Here is a 17,009-nt window from a genome sequence, read left to right as displayed (position 1 = left end):
AGTTATGGGCATGTACTGTACATGTACGTTCATTCCTATCGTATGAACTTTTCTTTTACTGTATCCCTTGCCACCATCCGAATATTGATTACCCCGGGCTACGCAGTGTATGCCAACAATTTAGATGTAATACAATTCCCTTTTTAAGTACCTTGATGCGCAGTCGCATCACCGAGATTCTACCTCACCACATGAGTTGACAATTCAGATGTAATACAATTCCCTTGTTAAGTACCTTGGTGCACAGCCGTATCACTCGAGATTCCACCTCACCACATGAGTTGACAGGTGGCGTCTGTTCTGTGGTTTTCAGCAAAATTTATGTGGCAAGAATGTGAACTCATACATGCGTGCCCCCCGAGACACACTCAATGGTGTACGGGAAGGTCGACATCACCAGCGACCATCGCTGCAGCTTCTCGGCCTGGTACTTGGCCATGTTGGCGTTCGAGCCACTTGGGTTGAAAATGTACACCTGGTTGCGGTGATCCGTGAACAGACGGAAACCACCCGGGTGTACGACCAGGTAGGTCGAGTCTCTTGCACGACTCGACAACGGCATAGACCTCCTTCTCCACGATGGACCAGCGCGCACTCGCGCCAGAAAACGACCCACTGATGAACGCAAGCGGCTGGTGCACTGGTCTTCGAGAGGCAAATCCAGGTCCGCTGGCGGTACTTGTGTGGCGACCGCACCCCAAAACAGGTCACTGGCGTCCGTGAAGAGGCAGACCGTCATGTCTTCTCGCGGGTGCGACAGGGGCACCACATGCGCCAACGCATGTTTCACATCGTTGAAACACTTGAGATGGTCGGGCGACCATCCCACGGTAGACAGTGCGACACGCACCAACGCCGTTTACTTGCAGCTTCCGGCTGCCTTGGTGTCCACGTCGAGCAGACGTCGCAAAGGATCCACCAGCTGGTTGTAACCAGGGATGCTCGCACGCATCCAGTTGGTGGCACACACAAACTGTTGGAGGTCGGCCGCGGTCATCGGCGGCGACAATTCCACGAGTCCTTGAATTCGGCTTGGGGAATGGGTGATTCCATCGGCCGAAATCACCTTGCCACACCATTCTACCTCGCGCAGAAAGGAATGACACTTCTTCGGGCTCAGCTTGAGTCCGAATTGGGCACAGATGGACAGGACTTGGTCCAACAAGTCGAGCAGCTCGTCCGTCGTCTAGGTGGACCCCAGCAAGTCATCGAGCCAGGCCAACAGGCCTCGAAACAGCAGCTCACCAAACATTTGGTGGACAACCGACTGGCAGTACGCAACAGCGTCCATCTTTCCCATGAGCACACAGGTCCGGGTGTACACGCAGAAGGGCGTCATGAACGAGAAGACTGTCCGCATGTAGCAGCAACTGCCAGTACCCCTTGGTCCAGTCCAACGTGAAGTACACGTTTGTTCCGACCAGACAGACCATCGCGCTGTCCAGGTTGGGCGTCGGCCAAGGCATCGGCTCCGTGCAGGTGTTGATCGGCCTGCTGTCGATCGTCATGCGCAAGTCGCTGACTTCCTCCTTCGGCACGACCCTTGGGGCTGCGGCTCAAGTAGCCCGGTTGTCTTGGTATACCATACCATTCGCTTCCAGGGCAGCCACATGGCTGCGCATGTACTCCACATGCAGCGGCGGATACCGTCGCATCCCACACTTCACCGGCCTTGACAGGCGGATCATCGCCCAAATTTTCACGGAATACATCAATGTGTTTGGCTAGTAGGTTGTGCAGCCGTCAGAATGGCTTGAACGGCCCCCTGCTTCGTGCTGCGACGCTCCGCTTCGTCCTCGACGGAGGTTTTGGGATAAACCTCCGGAGTAGCACACTTCATCCCATCGTCGGGGTCCAACTTCTCAGCCATCAGGCGCTTGACATTCTCCATACCCGACAATTCATTCGTCGGCACGGACGAAACGTCCCATTCTTCCTACTTCTTCAATGCTCCAATAAGGAGGTCTTCAACGCTGAAGCCCAGTAACTCCATAACTGGGCGACTCATGGTGAGGTCAGTCGAGGACGATGCGTCGTCGACCCAAGCCTTCAGACCGCGCAATACCAGCGGTCCACACGTCGTGTCCAGCGTCACGCAGTTGAACTTGACGCTGCGCGTCATCACAACTGGCTTGACGTCACTGCCATACGGGTACACCAAATGCGGCACGCTATGGGAGACAATCCCGACTTCGACACCGACTGCGTCAAACGCATCCATGACGCCGCGCGTGACAACGGTCACGTCCGAGCCAGAGTCCAGGAGCACATCGTCCACGCGGACGATATTCTCCAACATCACGCCACGCTCTGTCTTTTGACGCTGTGGCTGGTTGACCAGCACCTTGATGCCGTCCTTCCAGCGTTTCACTTGCGCTGCCAACAACGTTTTAGCTTCGCCAAGCGCGGGCTTCGGGCACCGCGCCACACGGTGACGCATGTCACCGCACTTCAATCAGCCCTTCTTGGCAGAGGGCTCGGCATTCTTGGGTACGACTGTTTCGGACTTTCCGCCGACTCTGCCATTGTTCTTGGCGGCGTCTTCCCGGTCGCTGTCGCGTCTTGTCACATGAGGCTTTCTGCCTCGTGGAGCTTCTACCAGCTTCGCTGCCGGGGAAGGTTTGGATCGTCGTCGAGTCCCACTTACAGCTGGTGGCCAGCTGCAAATGTTCGCAGCCAGTTGACGTAACGAAATAGGGTGGTTCTTCAACGCCTTGTTTCAGTGCAACTGCAGCTGCTTTTGAACCGCTGTCCTCAGCGACTTTGGCTTGATCGATTTCGTCGTGACTTCGACGACCATCTTGCCTTCTTCATGGAGTACCCACATCCTGATGGTCTTGTTCCAATGAGGGCATCAGCTCGTTCAACATATGACCGACGCGGGACTCCGCATCCAAGATCTTCGTATCGAAGCAAATCGCTCGCTGCAGACGTTGCTTCAAAACGTCCAGGTCTCGAGGGTCTTCCTCAAACGCTGACTTAACCACGCGACCCATTCATCGTTCGTGATCGAATTGTGGTTGCGGTTGAAGTCGAACAGCGCGATGCGGCGCTGCAGAGCGTTGAGCTGCCCCAGATACTTCTAATACTCGCGCATAAAAGCGCGTCTTTCGGTCTTGGTCGAGCCCGAAAATGTCGGTGGCTGCGGGATCACCGGTGCGTTCCAAACTTGCGATGCCGTACGGCCGTAACCGCCATCGCTGCCCATATCCGTGTCGTTAAGGACAACCGACGGGTCGTTGTCGGCTGGCAACGGCACTGAAGTGCCATCTCCTTGGTGGGGCAGCAGCTGAGATAAACGATGCAACAGCTGGTGTTCCCCGGGTTGTAGCAATTGTCTAAAACCCACCACGTGGCGGTTGCCACTCGTCGACAGCAGGTGGTTGTCGTCGTCGGGAAGATCTGAACGGGTTCACAACGGTGCGCCGAGCGGCGCGTCCTCGCGGCTCCTCAATCCGGTCACGCGACCATTGACACGACACACACAATGGGTCAAACCCACGCGCGATCCAATTGCTTTGCACGCTGCAGAACACTACCCAAGTTCTGGCCCCGGCAATGCTTTGTCATGGATTGATGACAATGCCAAAAAAAATGGACCCATGACGGACCTTGGCAAGGTCGTTTCACGCGCTGGTATATAGTTGAAGTGGCGGCAGCCGACAACTACAACCCAATCAACCTTGTTTGACACCAGTGGTGTTGGGGTGGAACATCAGAACTTGTTTTACCTTCATATGGACATGGTTACCTGTGAGACAAGGTTCGTCGTGCAAGCGACCGTCATCTTTTATAATCGCTTTACACTTTGACTCTTACAGTTGACGTCCAATCCGGATACTGGACAAACAATGTGGTGATTTGGCAGTTACAAAATGGACCAATCAAATATGAGAATTACCTAGGTATAACTTGGGCTGAACTGGAGTGTGCATGAAGCGTTCCATGGAACTACAGTAATTGCGACAAGGGTACGCAAAGCTCATGGCTATATTTTCTATGGTAGTAAGCCAGAGGATTTAGATTGATACAGTAATCGTGAAAGTTGAAACTGTGGTGCCAACAAATCGACCAAACAATTGTGTGATTCCATTGGCTACCAATTGGCCAGTCAACATACCTGAATCACTTTACAGTTAATGACCAATTCGTCCAAATGTCCTTGGTGTTTGTATCCTGTCACGCATTATACAGTAACGTTATCTAACAATGGTTCTCATCCCTTCATGGCATCCAGAGGTCACCCATTTGAAAAGGGAATGCTCTTTCAAAATATTATTTGACATCAAATTTTCTGTGGCATCCAAACTCGGCCTAAAATACACTTATGTTAATTGTTGACAAAACCAGTTTTGCCGCCCCAAATCCTACTCGGAACGTCCGGGGGGCGTCAATAATTGCGTCCTTGCCTCGTTCAACATATCTAGGACCTTGGCGCTCGTGGGGCGGAGGTGCGGGTCGTGCTGTAGACAATGCTTGATGACTCGGACGATCACGGCGGGACAGTCCGCGGAGAGCTTGGGTCGGATGGCGCCGGTGGCCAGAGCGTTGGTGAAGTCCGTCCCGTGCATGTTCGACTTGGCCTCGGCAAACGGCAGCGCACACGTGTCCAGCTCTGTGAGGACAATCCCAAACGAGTACACGTCCACCTTCTCTGTGTAGTCTTCGCCATCCACGAGCAGCTCTGGAGCGCTCCACTCGATGTCGCCAATCTTGGCAGTCATTTCGTCTTCAAAAATTCGCGCGCGAGACACGCCAAACCCGCTCAATTTTGCCCGAAGGGATGGGTTGAGCAGCACTTTGTCTGCCTTGATGTTTCGATGGATCAACGGCGGCTTGAGCCCGTGCATGTATGCCAGCGCTTGGCAGATGTCGACGGCAAACGTGATCTTGTCCGTAGCCCACGACATCGAAGCCGCCGCTTTGGGTGTGTCCAGATGTACACGAAGGGTCTTCTGCTCCATAAACTCCGACACACACACGATGCCGCGTTGTGGGGACAAGTTGAACCCGAGAAAGGACACGATATTGGGGTGTTGTATTCGCACCATGGACGTGACTTCCGAGATCAGCGCCTTTCGGGACTTGGCGATCTCGGCGGGCGACTTGGACAAGTCCACCGACTTGATTAGGACAGAACGGCCATTCCACGTGGCCATTTCAGTCTTCATGTACGTACTTGGAAGCGTCCGGACGATCGTAATGTCGTCGTGATCGATCCAGTAAATGTCCTTGTACGGTTCCAGCAAGCGGAACTCGGACCAGTCCACGCCGTCGTCGTCGTCGTCGTTCGGAAGAGGACCGAGAGATTGGGGGAGGAAGCTGTGGTTGGAGCGCTCTTTGGTGAGGGTCATGGACGAACTGAACGAGTTGACCTGTCGAAACGGCCCCAACGTCTCGTTCAAACGTCGCGGCGGGGAGAAGAACCCATGTGAGCGTGACAGGTACGACCTCGTCGTTGCGGATTGAGTGTGCGCGGCGGCGGTGGAACTGGCGCAGCCCATGGATTCACCTGCAAGTCAAATGGAAAATGAGGATACGCCAGAGGTTTGCTACTACTTTTTTCCCGCGAAAGCGGGGTTCAAGTACGTTTTATATCTCGCCTCGCAAGGTTTTTGTGTTTACCCTCAAACCGTCACACAGACATACTACGTAGTACATCGGAGTACGCATTAAAGCGAGAATAACGCCATGACGTTAAACATCGCGTTAAACCTATACCTCTATACTTGAGTATACCTTGATACTAAACCTCCAGCATATTATATGTGCAGGTTCACTGCCCTCAACAAGCATGTCACACACAAGTACGGTAGTCTGAAGAGTGAGATGGGGAATCCGAACACGAGAATCTCCGAGCATTGGCTGATCGCACACTTGACCGATTGCCCACATCGTTTGGATATGAATAATTTACTTGCAACTACCGGTAGGTACTAGTATTACTAACCTGTTCAATTGCTTCAAAACTCAAATGATGCATCAGACAGGTAGGAATTGTGACTTCATATAGTATTATGGGGCTTTTAGAGGCATCTCGTCAATGCAACCCATTTCAAGTGTACTCGGAAGGTCGATAGAGTCGTTGAAATTGCTTCAGTAATAAAGAAGTTACAATAATGTCCTAACTGTAAGATAACTTGGGCCCGTCTGGCGACCTGAAATATTACAATATTCAGGCCCAAAACGCCATTTTGGGGCCGACTTCAACAAATCTGATCAAAATTGAATCCTGTCTTGCTTGCAGAGTTTTAACCCATACTAGTCATGTAATTCCGAGTGGGATTTACTGCTTGAGGAGGTCCAAAACGCCATACTACTCCGGAGTAGTATTACAAAATTTTGAAAATGACATTTTGCGATAAAATGGAATACTCCTATTTTTGAAAGGTTACAGTACCAGACGCACCCTTAACCAATTTACAGTTAGGATAACTTTGTCCCCAATCACACCGCGCTATTTGTTGGAGTCTAAACCTATTTCATATAATGCCAATCCTTCTGTCACGTTGACGAAACGCCAATTCAGCGTGCAGCCGTCGATAATAATAGTCAATCATGATTGGGTTTGAAGGACCCTTGTCGATACCGGCCACATTGGGTTGGACCTGAGGATGTGTCGAGTGATAAACTCGGTCATGTGAAGTAGGAACTGTACAAACCCATGACCTTGTGTAAATTATATTGGACCTACACCGAATTTTCCATGCGTTTACACATACATACTTCAATATATAAAATTATCCTAAATTGGTTATCAAAATGTGAGTACAATTCGGTGAAGCTAATCGTGTAAACGAATAATTCAATTACATGTGTATGTAGAGAAAACGGTGCGTCTTGTCTATTCTCAGAACTCAAACATAGTACATGTAACGTAAACGGCCAATTGTTGCCCTCCTTTCGACCCCTTAGCTTTTTGGCCTTATCTCATAGGCTAAGCAAAATTACAAAAATCTGAAGTTATCCAGTTGTAGAGGAAAGAACACTCTATGTCAGTCGTTCAAATTGCTCGTAATTTGGTGTATTTTTAACGTAGTTATGCCGAAGCAAACACAAAAGTTGTGAAATATGCCGGACCAGTTGTTTGCCCTCTTTAAACTTGACTTCAGTATGGGTTTGAAGGGTGACGAGAGGGTTGGACAATATTTTTAATATGAGCTCAAAACAATTGCCAAAGCTAATCTTCACCTAACCGCACTTACTTTGATAATATCTTACAGGTAATTATATTAAGGAGAAACCATTGACCAATACCAGTAGCAAAAAAGTTCGCTGAGCCTATGGCCCCAAGCTAATCCTTCACCCCTAACACATATAATCCCCTAGCTTTTCGCCAGCTTCAAACTATGACCACCTTGCGCCGGAGGTACCATCGGGCTAAACATTGTCAACTTTCATCGTAACGTTACCGGCCATTGCAATTAACGATGCTGCCGGTGTCTCTCATCTTGATGTAGAGCTTGAGCGTACGGTATGGCATATTGTAGATGCGACCGAGATCTGTTTGTCGCTCTCCTTGCAACGCGCGCTCGGTTGCTTCGACGAGCTGCTCATGTGTGTAGCCCGTCATGAGTGAAATTGCAGATGTGTTTGAATTCCACTCGATAATTTGTGCGAGTTTCGCGCCGAATAGTACTTTAGCCAATCACGGCTGATTCAGTGCCGCGTAGGTATTTGATTGGGTATAATTAAAATACTTGACATTGAAAACTGAAAGAGGGCAAGAATTGGTCCGAGGGCAAGAATTGGCCGTTTACGTTAGCGGATTCCAAAGTTACCGGTATGGCCATTCTACTCCAAAAACGTTATCTGTAAACTGGTTTTTTACGTTATCCGATTTGCATTAGCAGTAAATTTAAGCGAAAAATGTGTCTATGAAAATCAAACCCCCAAAATGTGTTAGACTTTACTAAAATGAGATTTGACTTCACTGATTAACTATAATTACCCTCAACACATTGTTTTATTGGATGATGAAGGACGGTATGGTGCAAGACGACGAACAGGCCAAATCTTTTGCCCTACGTTTTTCTATTTAACCTATACTTGTTCTCCGGATACTCTCGACCGGATGTTATCCGGTTATTCTCGACGATCCTACGACTATGACGTGGCATCCTGTGGTGCCACCACCACCGTGCAGTAAAGTACGGCGTACTTACTACTAGTATCCAATAACGTTAGTATTACTAATCTATCATACGACAGTCGGCGGCGGGGTGGCGACCAACTCGGCTTTGGCCGCGAGAAGCATCTGCAGGACGCGGTCGCTGCTCGGACGAATGTGCGGATCTTGCTGGAGGCAGTGCTTGACAACATTGGCAATCTCCGCGGGACAGTCGGGACTGAGCTGCGGTCGCAGCGCGCCGGACACGATCTTGTTGGTGAACGCCGTGGTGGGCATGGAGTCCTTGACGTCGGCGAACGGGATGAGTCCCGTGTCCAGTTCCGTGAGCAGCATCCCGAACGAGTACACGTCGACCTTCTCCGTGTAGTCCTCGTCCTCCATGATGAGCTCCGGAGCGCTCCACTGGATGTCGCCGATGTTGTTGGTCATATCCTGGTCGAACGCGCGATTCCTGGACCCGCCAAACCCGCTCAGCTTGGCCACGGAGCGGTTCTTGTTGAGAAGGACCTTGCTCGCCTTGACATTGCGGTGGATGAGGCGCGGCTTCAAGCTGTGCATGTACACGAGCGCGGAACAAATGTCGAGCGCGATGTTGATCTTGTCGGCAGGCCATGTGAGTCGACCAAACTGCCGCGGGTTATCGAGTAGCGTGCGCAGTGTGCCGCCTTCCATAAACTCGGAAACGCACACGAGTCCCTTGGAGGTCGTATTGATGGAGAAGCCCACAAACCCGACAATGTTGGGATGCGCGATGCGCGCGAGCGACGAGATCTCCGACACCAGCGCCTTGTGGGACTTGGTCTTGTCCGCCGCGGACGCACTCGCGTCCATGGACTTGACCAGCACGGACGCGCCGTTCAAGTTGCCCATCTCGGTCCGCATGTACGACGCAGGAATCTGCCGCACCATGCGCAAATCGTCGCCGTCGATGAAGTACTCGCCAAAGTAAGGTGCCAGGTCGGGGTACATGGACGCGTGCAACATGACGCCGGACGTGGCGGACTCGTCTTGGCGGACGGATTTCGCGCGTTCCGGCGTCTGCTTGAGGGTATGTGTGGGTGGGGTGTACGCTTGATGCTGTGTAGATGACGACGCGCAGCCCATGATGATGATGATGTGGAACGAGGTCGTGCAAATGTAGAATGGTCGGGTTGTACATGTACCCTGGCATTGCGAGGAATCGTCCAACACTTGGGTACTAAGTTGGGTGTAATGGGTATAAAATGCCATTTTCGTTGATTGTGATTGGTCGACCAAATCAACCAAGCGGTTTGATTGGCTGGATCCAAGCACTACGACCCAGCAACATCACATTGTAAAGTGATATGACATTAACTTGATGACATAAACTACACTGTACTGTACTTCGAAATACACTACACGCGAGGAGGTTCCATATACACTTAACACGTCAAGATCTGTAGCGGCCATAGTGCCAGAGTTACTGTGCATTGCAGTCTTACATACCACAGCCAGCGTACCATTTTGATGTATCCCCTCGGCACACTTGCGCTAACTGTACAGTCAGACAAGGATCGAGTTGAGGCCACACCCAAGCCAAGTTTAGGTAGTGTTCATTTCTTGTGGCCAATCAGAATCCGTTTTTACAAATCAGTTGGTTTACACATCGAATTTCGGCCAATCACAGTTGAGAATTTAGATTTTACTTCGTGTCGTCTGTACGTAATGTGGGTTGATTCGCCAAATCCGTCGAGTCGACGGATTGTAACTTACTGAATTTTATAACGCTGCGTAGAAAGTTCACACTTTAAGATGTTTCTGGACAAAGTGATGTGAATTACAACAGGAATCATATCGCATTCATAACTCCCGAGTAGGCCTGGATTTTGGCTTCATGTAACATATTCTAGAATTATAATCCGATACCTACGAGTCGAGTTACATTACATGCCTTATTTGTTCTTAAATTGAAATTGGAATTTTATGTTAGTATTAATAGTACTACTAGTAGTAGTAGTAATATATTAATAGTGTAATATAGTAGACGGCAGCGTTGAACTGGATTATTTTATGGCTGTGTTTCGAGTGCGATCTTGGCGGCGTTGAGCATCTCAAGCACCTTGGCGCTAGACGGACGAATATGCGGGTCCTGCTGGAGGCAGTACTTGACAACCTTGGCGATCTCGGCCGGACACTCGGGACTCAACTTGGGTCGCAATGCGCCAGATACGAGCTTATTGGTGAACGTTGTTGCATGCATCGTGTCCTTGACGTCTGAAAACGGCAGCAGGCCCGTGTCCAGCTCGGTGAGTAGCACACCGAACGAGTACACGTCGATCTTTTCTGTGTAGTCTTCGTCGTCCATGATGAGCTCCGGCGCGCTCCACTCCATTTGGCCTATTTTGTTGGTCATTTCCTGCTCGAACGAGCGGTCTCTGCTCGCGCCAAACCCGCTGAGCTTGGCCTTGCTGCGCGACCGGTCCAGGAGTACCTTGGACGCCTTCACGTTTCGATGGATCAGCGTCGGCTTGAGTGTGTGCATGTACACTAGCGCCGAGCAGATGTCGATGGCGTAGTTGATCTTGTCGTTTCCCCACGTGAGCTTGGCAAACTGCTTAGGGTTGTCCAGTAGTCCGCGCAGCGTCTTGCTTTCCATGTACTCGGAGATGCACACCAGGCCCATGTCAGGACTAATGGAGAAGCCCTTGAACCCGACGATGTTGGGGTGCTGCGTGCGCGCCATGGACGAGATCTCGGCCACCAAAGCCTTGCGGGACTTGGCGATTTCGTCCGTCGATGCCGCCGTATCGATTGACTTGACCAGTACCGACTCGCCATGAAGGTTGCCCATCTCGGTCTTCATGTAGGTCGACTTGATGGGACGCACGATCGTGAGATCTTCGATGTCGATCCAGTATTTCGCCTTGAACGGCTCCAGCTCGGTATACTGCGACCAGTCGACGTCGGCTGTCGACTGCACTGGGGGCATCGGCGTCGCGAAGATCGGCTTGGACGGGTTCCGCATCAGCGGGCCACTTGTTGGTGCAATGTTCGTCTGCCCTTGCCCTGTACTAGGTTGCGTCGATGGCAGTTGGACGTGCTTCGATTCGTTGCACCCCATGATGCACGAAGGATTCACTCGTTAAATGACGATTGTCGAAAGGGCGAGTGCCGCCGACTGGCTTTCATGTCGTGTGAGCAACATACGCGACATATCATTGGCTGAAATGGTTGACATTATAGCCAATCCATGAGTTGAACGACTTGAAAATTACCTAGTATTTTTGTATTTTAGAGTTTGATGCAATTATTAACGTTAATAGTACGTATTAGTATAATTTACTTGGATATTGACTTGGTCCCATCGTCGTTCGGCGTGGAATTGTGAGGGATATCTACTTGACAGTCATCGTCGTACACTGCATTCGTAGCACCTACTGTACTGTACTACTACTACTTAATAGTAGTACAGTACATTAATACTAGTTACAGCAGAAGTACATACTACGAGTATTGATTCGCAAATACTCAGCATTTTTTTTAGTATATGTATTGCGACAGGTGATATTTCACAACCGGCCGACACTCGTTCTCAAAATTTTGTTAATCCATTGCGTCATACAAATTTGAAGTATTCACAAGTAAATATCAGTTATTACAGGAAACGTATCAGGTATTACAGGAGTCGCAATAGATTAATCTGTCGCAATGCATATACGCTATACGGTAAAACCTACACAACGTGATAATGTGCGGAATTTCTCATCTGTGACATGTTTCGTTTAATAATACCCCGTCGCAAGATGTCGAGACCAAAACCCAGCCTCAACAAATCGGTGGTTAAGCACAAACGCAATTCATAACTCTACAATTCAATATTTTTTTGTACAGAGTTGTACGATTAACGTTAGAGCACTTGTGGTAGATTTCACAAGTATTTGGCAAGTCAGGTTTTGATGTCCAAGAGATCAAAAGGGTTTGGTGTCATGCCACCCACTCGGCCATCACAGACATGAAAAATGCACCTCTTATCCGGACAAAATATGGCTTTTGTGCTCGTTCTAGATAACTCATCTAGTCCTTATGTTGGATTCATAACGTTAACAAAATTTGTCGTTACTACATTAATAAACCATCGGGACCTCGACTTTCCTCGAGGCTTACTACGTACTACTACTAGTACAGTACTACCGGTAGTACTAACTTCTTTCGTACTACTAGTACCAGTGCAGTAAGTACCGGGTAGTACACTGTATTCATATTGTGCTATACAGCTACAGTATACCAACTGTAATCCAGATTGACTGTGAATCTCGCCCGAATCGAATAACGAATCGATGCTATTGGCTAATCCAACAAAGAGAGGATTTCATTGGCTCTACCAGAAAACCAACAATATTCAGCCAATCAGAACTTCCAGCGTAATTTCTTCTGGATTCGCAAAACCACGCGAATTTCAGGAGTTTATATATCGTTATGTACTCTGAGAGCTAAAACATTTGAATCCGGATAAGACTCATCCGGATAACGACCCGCGGTGGCGGTTACAAAACGTTGCCCAATCAAATCCCATCTACTGCGGAAATGCGTCGATCGCTTTTTGGAGGCGGAGCTTGGCGTCGCGAAGGCGGGGTTCGTTGGGTTCATGCAGGACAAAGAGGTCTCCGTCTAGGTCCTTCTCAAACCCGATGGCGCGGAGGAACGAGAGGCCGCCGATGAACGACCCCACTCGCTTCTTGAACGCAGGATTGGCCGAGTTAATCTTGCCGTACTTGTCGAGCTCGGTGGGTTTGTCCAACACGTTGGTCACGTACACCAGCAGGGTCTTGAGCGCCGTGAGCCCGTCGTTGCCGACGCGGTACTGGGACAGCCGGTCGATGCTCGTTTGCATTTGCATCTCGGGGGTGGCCGCCGGTTTCCCGGGCGACGGCGCAGCGACATCTGTTGTCGATACGCGCTCGGGGGCATCCAACGACGTTGCGGCCGCCAATTTGCCTAGAATATGTGTAGTGAGTTTATGCTACCCATGGACGCGAAAATGAATCAACTAGCAATCGTATTATAGAATGTCATAGCCAATTTCCAAGTACATACACGAAGTAGAATCGGACAAAATGTATTGAGATTGTCCTAGCCAATCAAAAGTGCACTAACGAGACATTTCAACCAATCATCGTTTACAACGAGTGTGCGTAGTGGAATATTATTGTCATTTATTCGCTAGAAACGTTCAAAATTATTCGCCTGGCTTGTCTACTCAATATCCGCAGTTCTGATTGGTTGAATATACTTGTCCTCCTTTCTGCAAGAGCCAATCAAATCATCCACTCAAAACTTGGATGCGCCAATCATAGCATCGATTCGGCGATCTCGAATCATCCACAATATTGTTGGGTTTGTTCCAAACTATTTCGGCAAATGTATGTGCACAACAATATATTTCGGCAATCACGATACACGACTATTGTCGATTCAAAATTCGAGTGATGACCAGACTGACCAATCAAAACCCTCATATCACGAATCAAGTAGCCAATCAAATTATCGACATTCAACATCGAATATTAATTAGTATGCAACTGAAATTCGTGTGACACGGGACGATCTGTACAAAAGTCCATACAAACAATCGATCGATACATATTTGGCGAATCAGCACAACAGTCTACCCATTTTTTTGGGGAAAAGAAAGGCAATATAACACAAACGTCCACATGTACATAGGTCATACCCCCACGCGCCCGCCGCTCCGCCTTGTCGAGCTCAATCTGCTTGAGCAGCCGCTCGCGCTCGCGCTTGGCCTCGGCCTTCTCTCGCGCCTGCTTCTCCCGCACTAGCCGTGTCTGGATCGCATCGTACTCTTCCCGCGCACTCGCCATGTCCTTGCCCATGTTGCGCCGCGCAATTTCCCGCGCCACGTCGTCCTTCTTGGCCTGTGCGGCGCGCTGCGCCTTTTTCTCGTCGATTCGGCGCTTGAGCTCTGCGACTTTGGCTTGCTTTTCTTCTGTCGTGAGCTCCTTACGTTGTTTCTACATGTGATGGCGTGTGTATTGTATATCATGATTGTCAAACAACATCGATTCAATCTGGAGCCACCCGCATAAAACAATATGGACGAAACAAAACCAACCGCCCAAGCCAATCCATTCAATCACGTTGTGCTATCGACTAGGTTGTGCCAACCCACACTTTAATTGAGCCCCACCGCATCGGGCAAATCAGGTAGATCATAATTCCTTCCTCTGTTCCAGATTACTGCCGACAATTCAAAATTACTGGCGACATTTGCATTTCATTGGCTGTAATTCTTCAATTTCTATCAATATCGAACATTTATGACATTTCATTGGCTTACAATTGCTTTAAGCGCTGATTATAAACCAATCTTTTTGGAATATTCATGCAATTCCCTTTCAAAGTATCATTCGCCCAAATTGAGTGAGGGCTCGAGTGCACATACTTTGTACAAGCTTAAATTTGATCCCATGGATTGGCAATATGATCAAAGTGGGGTCGTCGTCCAAATTCGTAAGAATAGATAGACCAATCAAAACCCACAACACTCATCAAGTGGCCAATCATGGACGGTTGTTCAACATTGAATTAGTGTGTCACTAAAATTCGTGTGATACTGGACGATCTTTACAAAAGTCAAACAATCGATCGATAGATTTGGCAAAGAATATGCACAAAAGTCCACCAAAATTGGAATAAAAGACAGATATTACTACTATGGCAGAGAATTTAACGACTACTTGGTCGAAATGACATTTGGACACATTTAAAACAATCCACAGTCCAACAACCATGAAACCAAGAATCGAAAAAAAAAAAACGAAAAAAACTTATTCGCGTATTATGCTTTCGAGTGAAATGTCGTGGTTTCTCGTTGGAATTTAAATCGATTTGATAGGCTACTTCAGATGAGCTCAAAAGTATTAGCCAATCAAAACAATGAAATTCAACAACCAATCAGATCTCGCTTGTGGATCGGTTCCGTCGGTGCGATTATTCGATCCCCAAATTTGTATCAAATCGACAATAAATAAAAATACTTTTGACGTACGGCCAAGTCGATAAACTGGATAGGGGCGTCGATGTCGGCATCTTCTTGATGCTCTGCGATCCACGAGATGGCCGCTTCCAGGGACATTTGTTCGGTAGTTGCCAGCAGAGACTTTCGGGCATGCAGTTCCGCGAACCCCATTTCGGTCAACTACAAGCCATCGTTGCTCGTCATGTGTCATTTCAAGCCTACCTGCTCCAAGAACGCGGCATTCACTGGGGGAATCTCGAGATGGGACGTCTCCGACGACGTCGCGGCTTGATCGGCTTGCGCGTCTTTGAGCTCCTGCTGGGACAACAACAGCGCCTTGACCAGTTCGTCGTCCTCCTTTTGCTCGTCTTCGTCGGTCAACGTGGGCGGCGCGGCCACTGGAGCGGCAACGTTCCGAAGGGCGGCGGACGCATCTTGGTTGAATTTGCGCAACCGCGCGTCCCGAGGGTCTTCCCAGGTCGCTCCTACCATCACACCAGTGGTTGGTTGTTTGGACAAACACAACGATCGATACCTCCACTTCCGAGGGCGACCCCTTCCGACGCAAACGGATTGTACCCTGCAGATGCACGCCACGTGTCGATCTTGCGTCGGAGCGAGTTGACGTCGGCTCCGACTAGTTCGTCGACCTTTTGCGCGTTGATGTACAGGTGAAAGGTGGGAAACCCACGGATCCCAATCGAGTGGATCACGTCGTCGTTGTTGGCTTCGTTCACTTCCAGGAACACCACATCTTGCAATTCATTTGCCCATTGATGGAACGTGGGTTTGATCATTTGGCACGGCCCACACCTACGACATCGTATCCTCGTCGGTACCTTCGACGCATGGACACATGTAGGGAATTCAAGTCAACTATGCATACCATGTAGCTGTAAAGTCCACGACGACCAGCTTGCCGCCGGCGCCGCGAAGCTTGGCATTGAAATCGCTCTGTCCGTGCACTTCCACAACCCCCATGAAGATGATTTTTGCGGCGGAGGGAACAGTAAGAAATCGGCGGAATTCCCGTTCAAGTCCGGCTCGTACTTTATTTAGTATCTACTAGCGTTCATAGTAGTACTATTGTAGGTTTGTTAATACTACCTCCAGACGGAAATAGAAGTACCCTAAGGGGAAAATTTGCATATCTTGACTATTTTTATAAATATAAAAAATCTGAAGACATGCTCATAAAATACAGAAGACAACGTGTTTTCTGGACTAGAAGGTGTAAAAAAAAACAGCACATCGAAATCAACAGGACGATTTAGAATTCAGATACTAAAAGCAAGATAAATTCATACGGATACAAAGATTTTTTATCCGAAAATCAGAATGTCGATCAAGTTTGAGCGGCAAATTGAGTTGCAAAACCCCGCGTTTTCATGAAGGAGCTGACCGCTGGCCAGCGACGTGCTGTCATAGATCACCTTCTCGTACGCGTTGTTCAGCACCCGTGCAAGCTGCAACGTGGGGCCATACTTGAAGTGGCTCGCATCTTTGGGCGCAACCCACGAACTATTGGCAAGATATGGCAACGTGCCAACGTGTCGCTTGGTGGCGACAACTTGCCCAGCCGCGAAATGATATGTGAGCACACCGCCAGCATGAAGAAAGGCCGCGTTGGGCGCAAACATAAGTACACCGACCTCCCCGAACGTATACGTGCCGTGCCAGCATCCCAGCGCACGACAATAACGTACGTCGCCCATGCCATCGGAATACCACCAAGCACGCTCAAGGACTACTACAAACGTGGTCTTATGGTAAAGTCAACTCTAACGTCAAGCCCAAGTTGACCGACGTCAACAAGACTGCCCGCGTCAAATGGGCCGTCGACTTCGTCGAGCCCACCGACACGTACGCGTTCCACGACAT

The 17,009-nt window shown here is 49.3% G+C and overlaps 5 protein-coding genes across 5 annotated transcripts; all 5 read right to left on the bottom strand.

The window, feature by feature from the left end:
• Positions 1 to 4,296: 4,296 nt before the first annotated feature.
• H257_13005 (TKL protein kinase) lies at positions 4,297 to 5,504 on the bottom strand (the record flags this gene model as incomplete). The annotated part of the gene is made up of 1 exon (XM_009840419.1): positions 4,297 to 5,504. One exon carries the CDS (start codon positions 5,502 to 5,504, stop codon positions 4,368 to 4,370), a length of 1,137 nt encoding a protein of 378 aa, XP_009838721.1. The 3' UTR covers positions 4,297 to 4,367.
• A 2,505-nt stretch (positions 5,505 to 8,009) lies between these two features.
• Positions 8,010 to 9,266, bottom strand: H257_13004 (TKL protein kinase). The gene has a single exon (XM_009840418.1). The coding sequence runs from the start codon at positions 9,233 to 9,235 to the stop codon at positions 8,201 to 8,203; it is 1,035 nt and encodes a 344-aa protein (XP_009838720.1). The 5' UTR covers positions 9,236 to 9,266; the 3' UTR covers positions 8,010 to 8,200.
• A 784-nt stretch (positions 9,267 to 10,050) lies between these two features.
• Positions 10,051 to 11,267, bottom strand: H257_13003 (TKL protein kinase). Its single transcript, XM_009840417.1, has one exon. It carries the CDS (start codon positions 11,211 to 11,213, stop codon positions 10,161 to 10,163), a length of 1,053 nt encoding a protein of 350 aa, XP_009838719.1. The 5' UTR covers positions 11,214 to 11,267; the 3' UTR covers positions 10,051 to 10,160.
• Positions 11,268 to 12,506: 1,239 nt separating this feature from the next.
• On the bottom strand, positions 12,507 to 16,148 carry H257_13002 (hypothetical protein). Its single transcript, XM_009840416.1, has 6 exons — positions 16,015 to 16,148; positions 15,664 to 15,941; positions 15,351 to 15,613; positions 15,159 to 15,308; positions 13,824 to 14,121; positions 12,507 to 13,087 (listed from the first exon to the last, which is right to left on the bottom strand). The coding sequence occupies exons 1-6, from the start codon at positions 16,107 to 16,109 to the stop codon at positions 12,666 to 12,668; spliced, it is 1,506 nt and encodes a 501-aa protein (XP_009838718.1). The 5' UTR covers positions 16,110 to 16,148; the 3' UTR covers positions 12,507 to 12,665.
• A 302-nt stretch (positions 16,149 to 16,450) lies between these two features.
• Positions 16,451 to 17,009, bottom strand: H257_13001 (hypothetical protein; the record flags this gene model as incomplete). The annotated part of the gene is made up of 2 exons (XM_009840415.1): positions 16,451 to 16,780; positions 16,932 to 17,009. 2 exons carry the CDS (start codon positions 17,007 to 17,009, stop codon positions 16,451 to 16,453), a joined length of 408 nt encoding a protein of 135 aa, XP_009838717.1.

This window comes from Aphanomyces astaci, assembly GCF_000520075.1.
Source record: "Aphanomyces astaci strain APO3 unplaced genomic scaffold supercont1.44, whole genome shotgun sequence".
NCBI classification, from domain to species: Eukaryota; Oomycota; class Saprolegniomycetes; order Saprolegniales; family Verrucalvaceae; genus Aphanomyces; species Aphanomyces astaci.
Note: the sequence above shows the minus strand (reverse complement) of the source record. Positions and strands in the feature narration are given on the sequence as shown.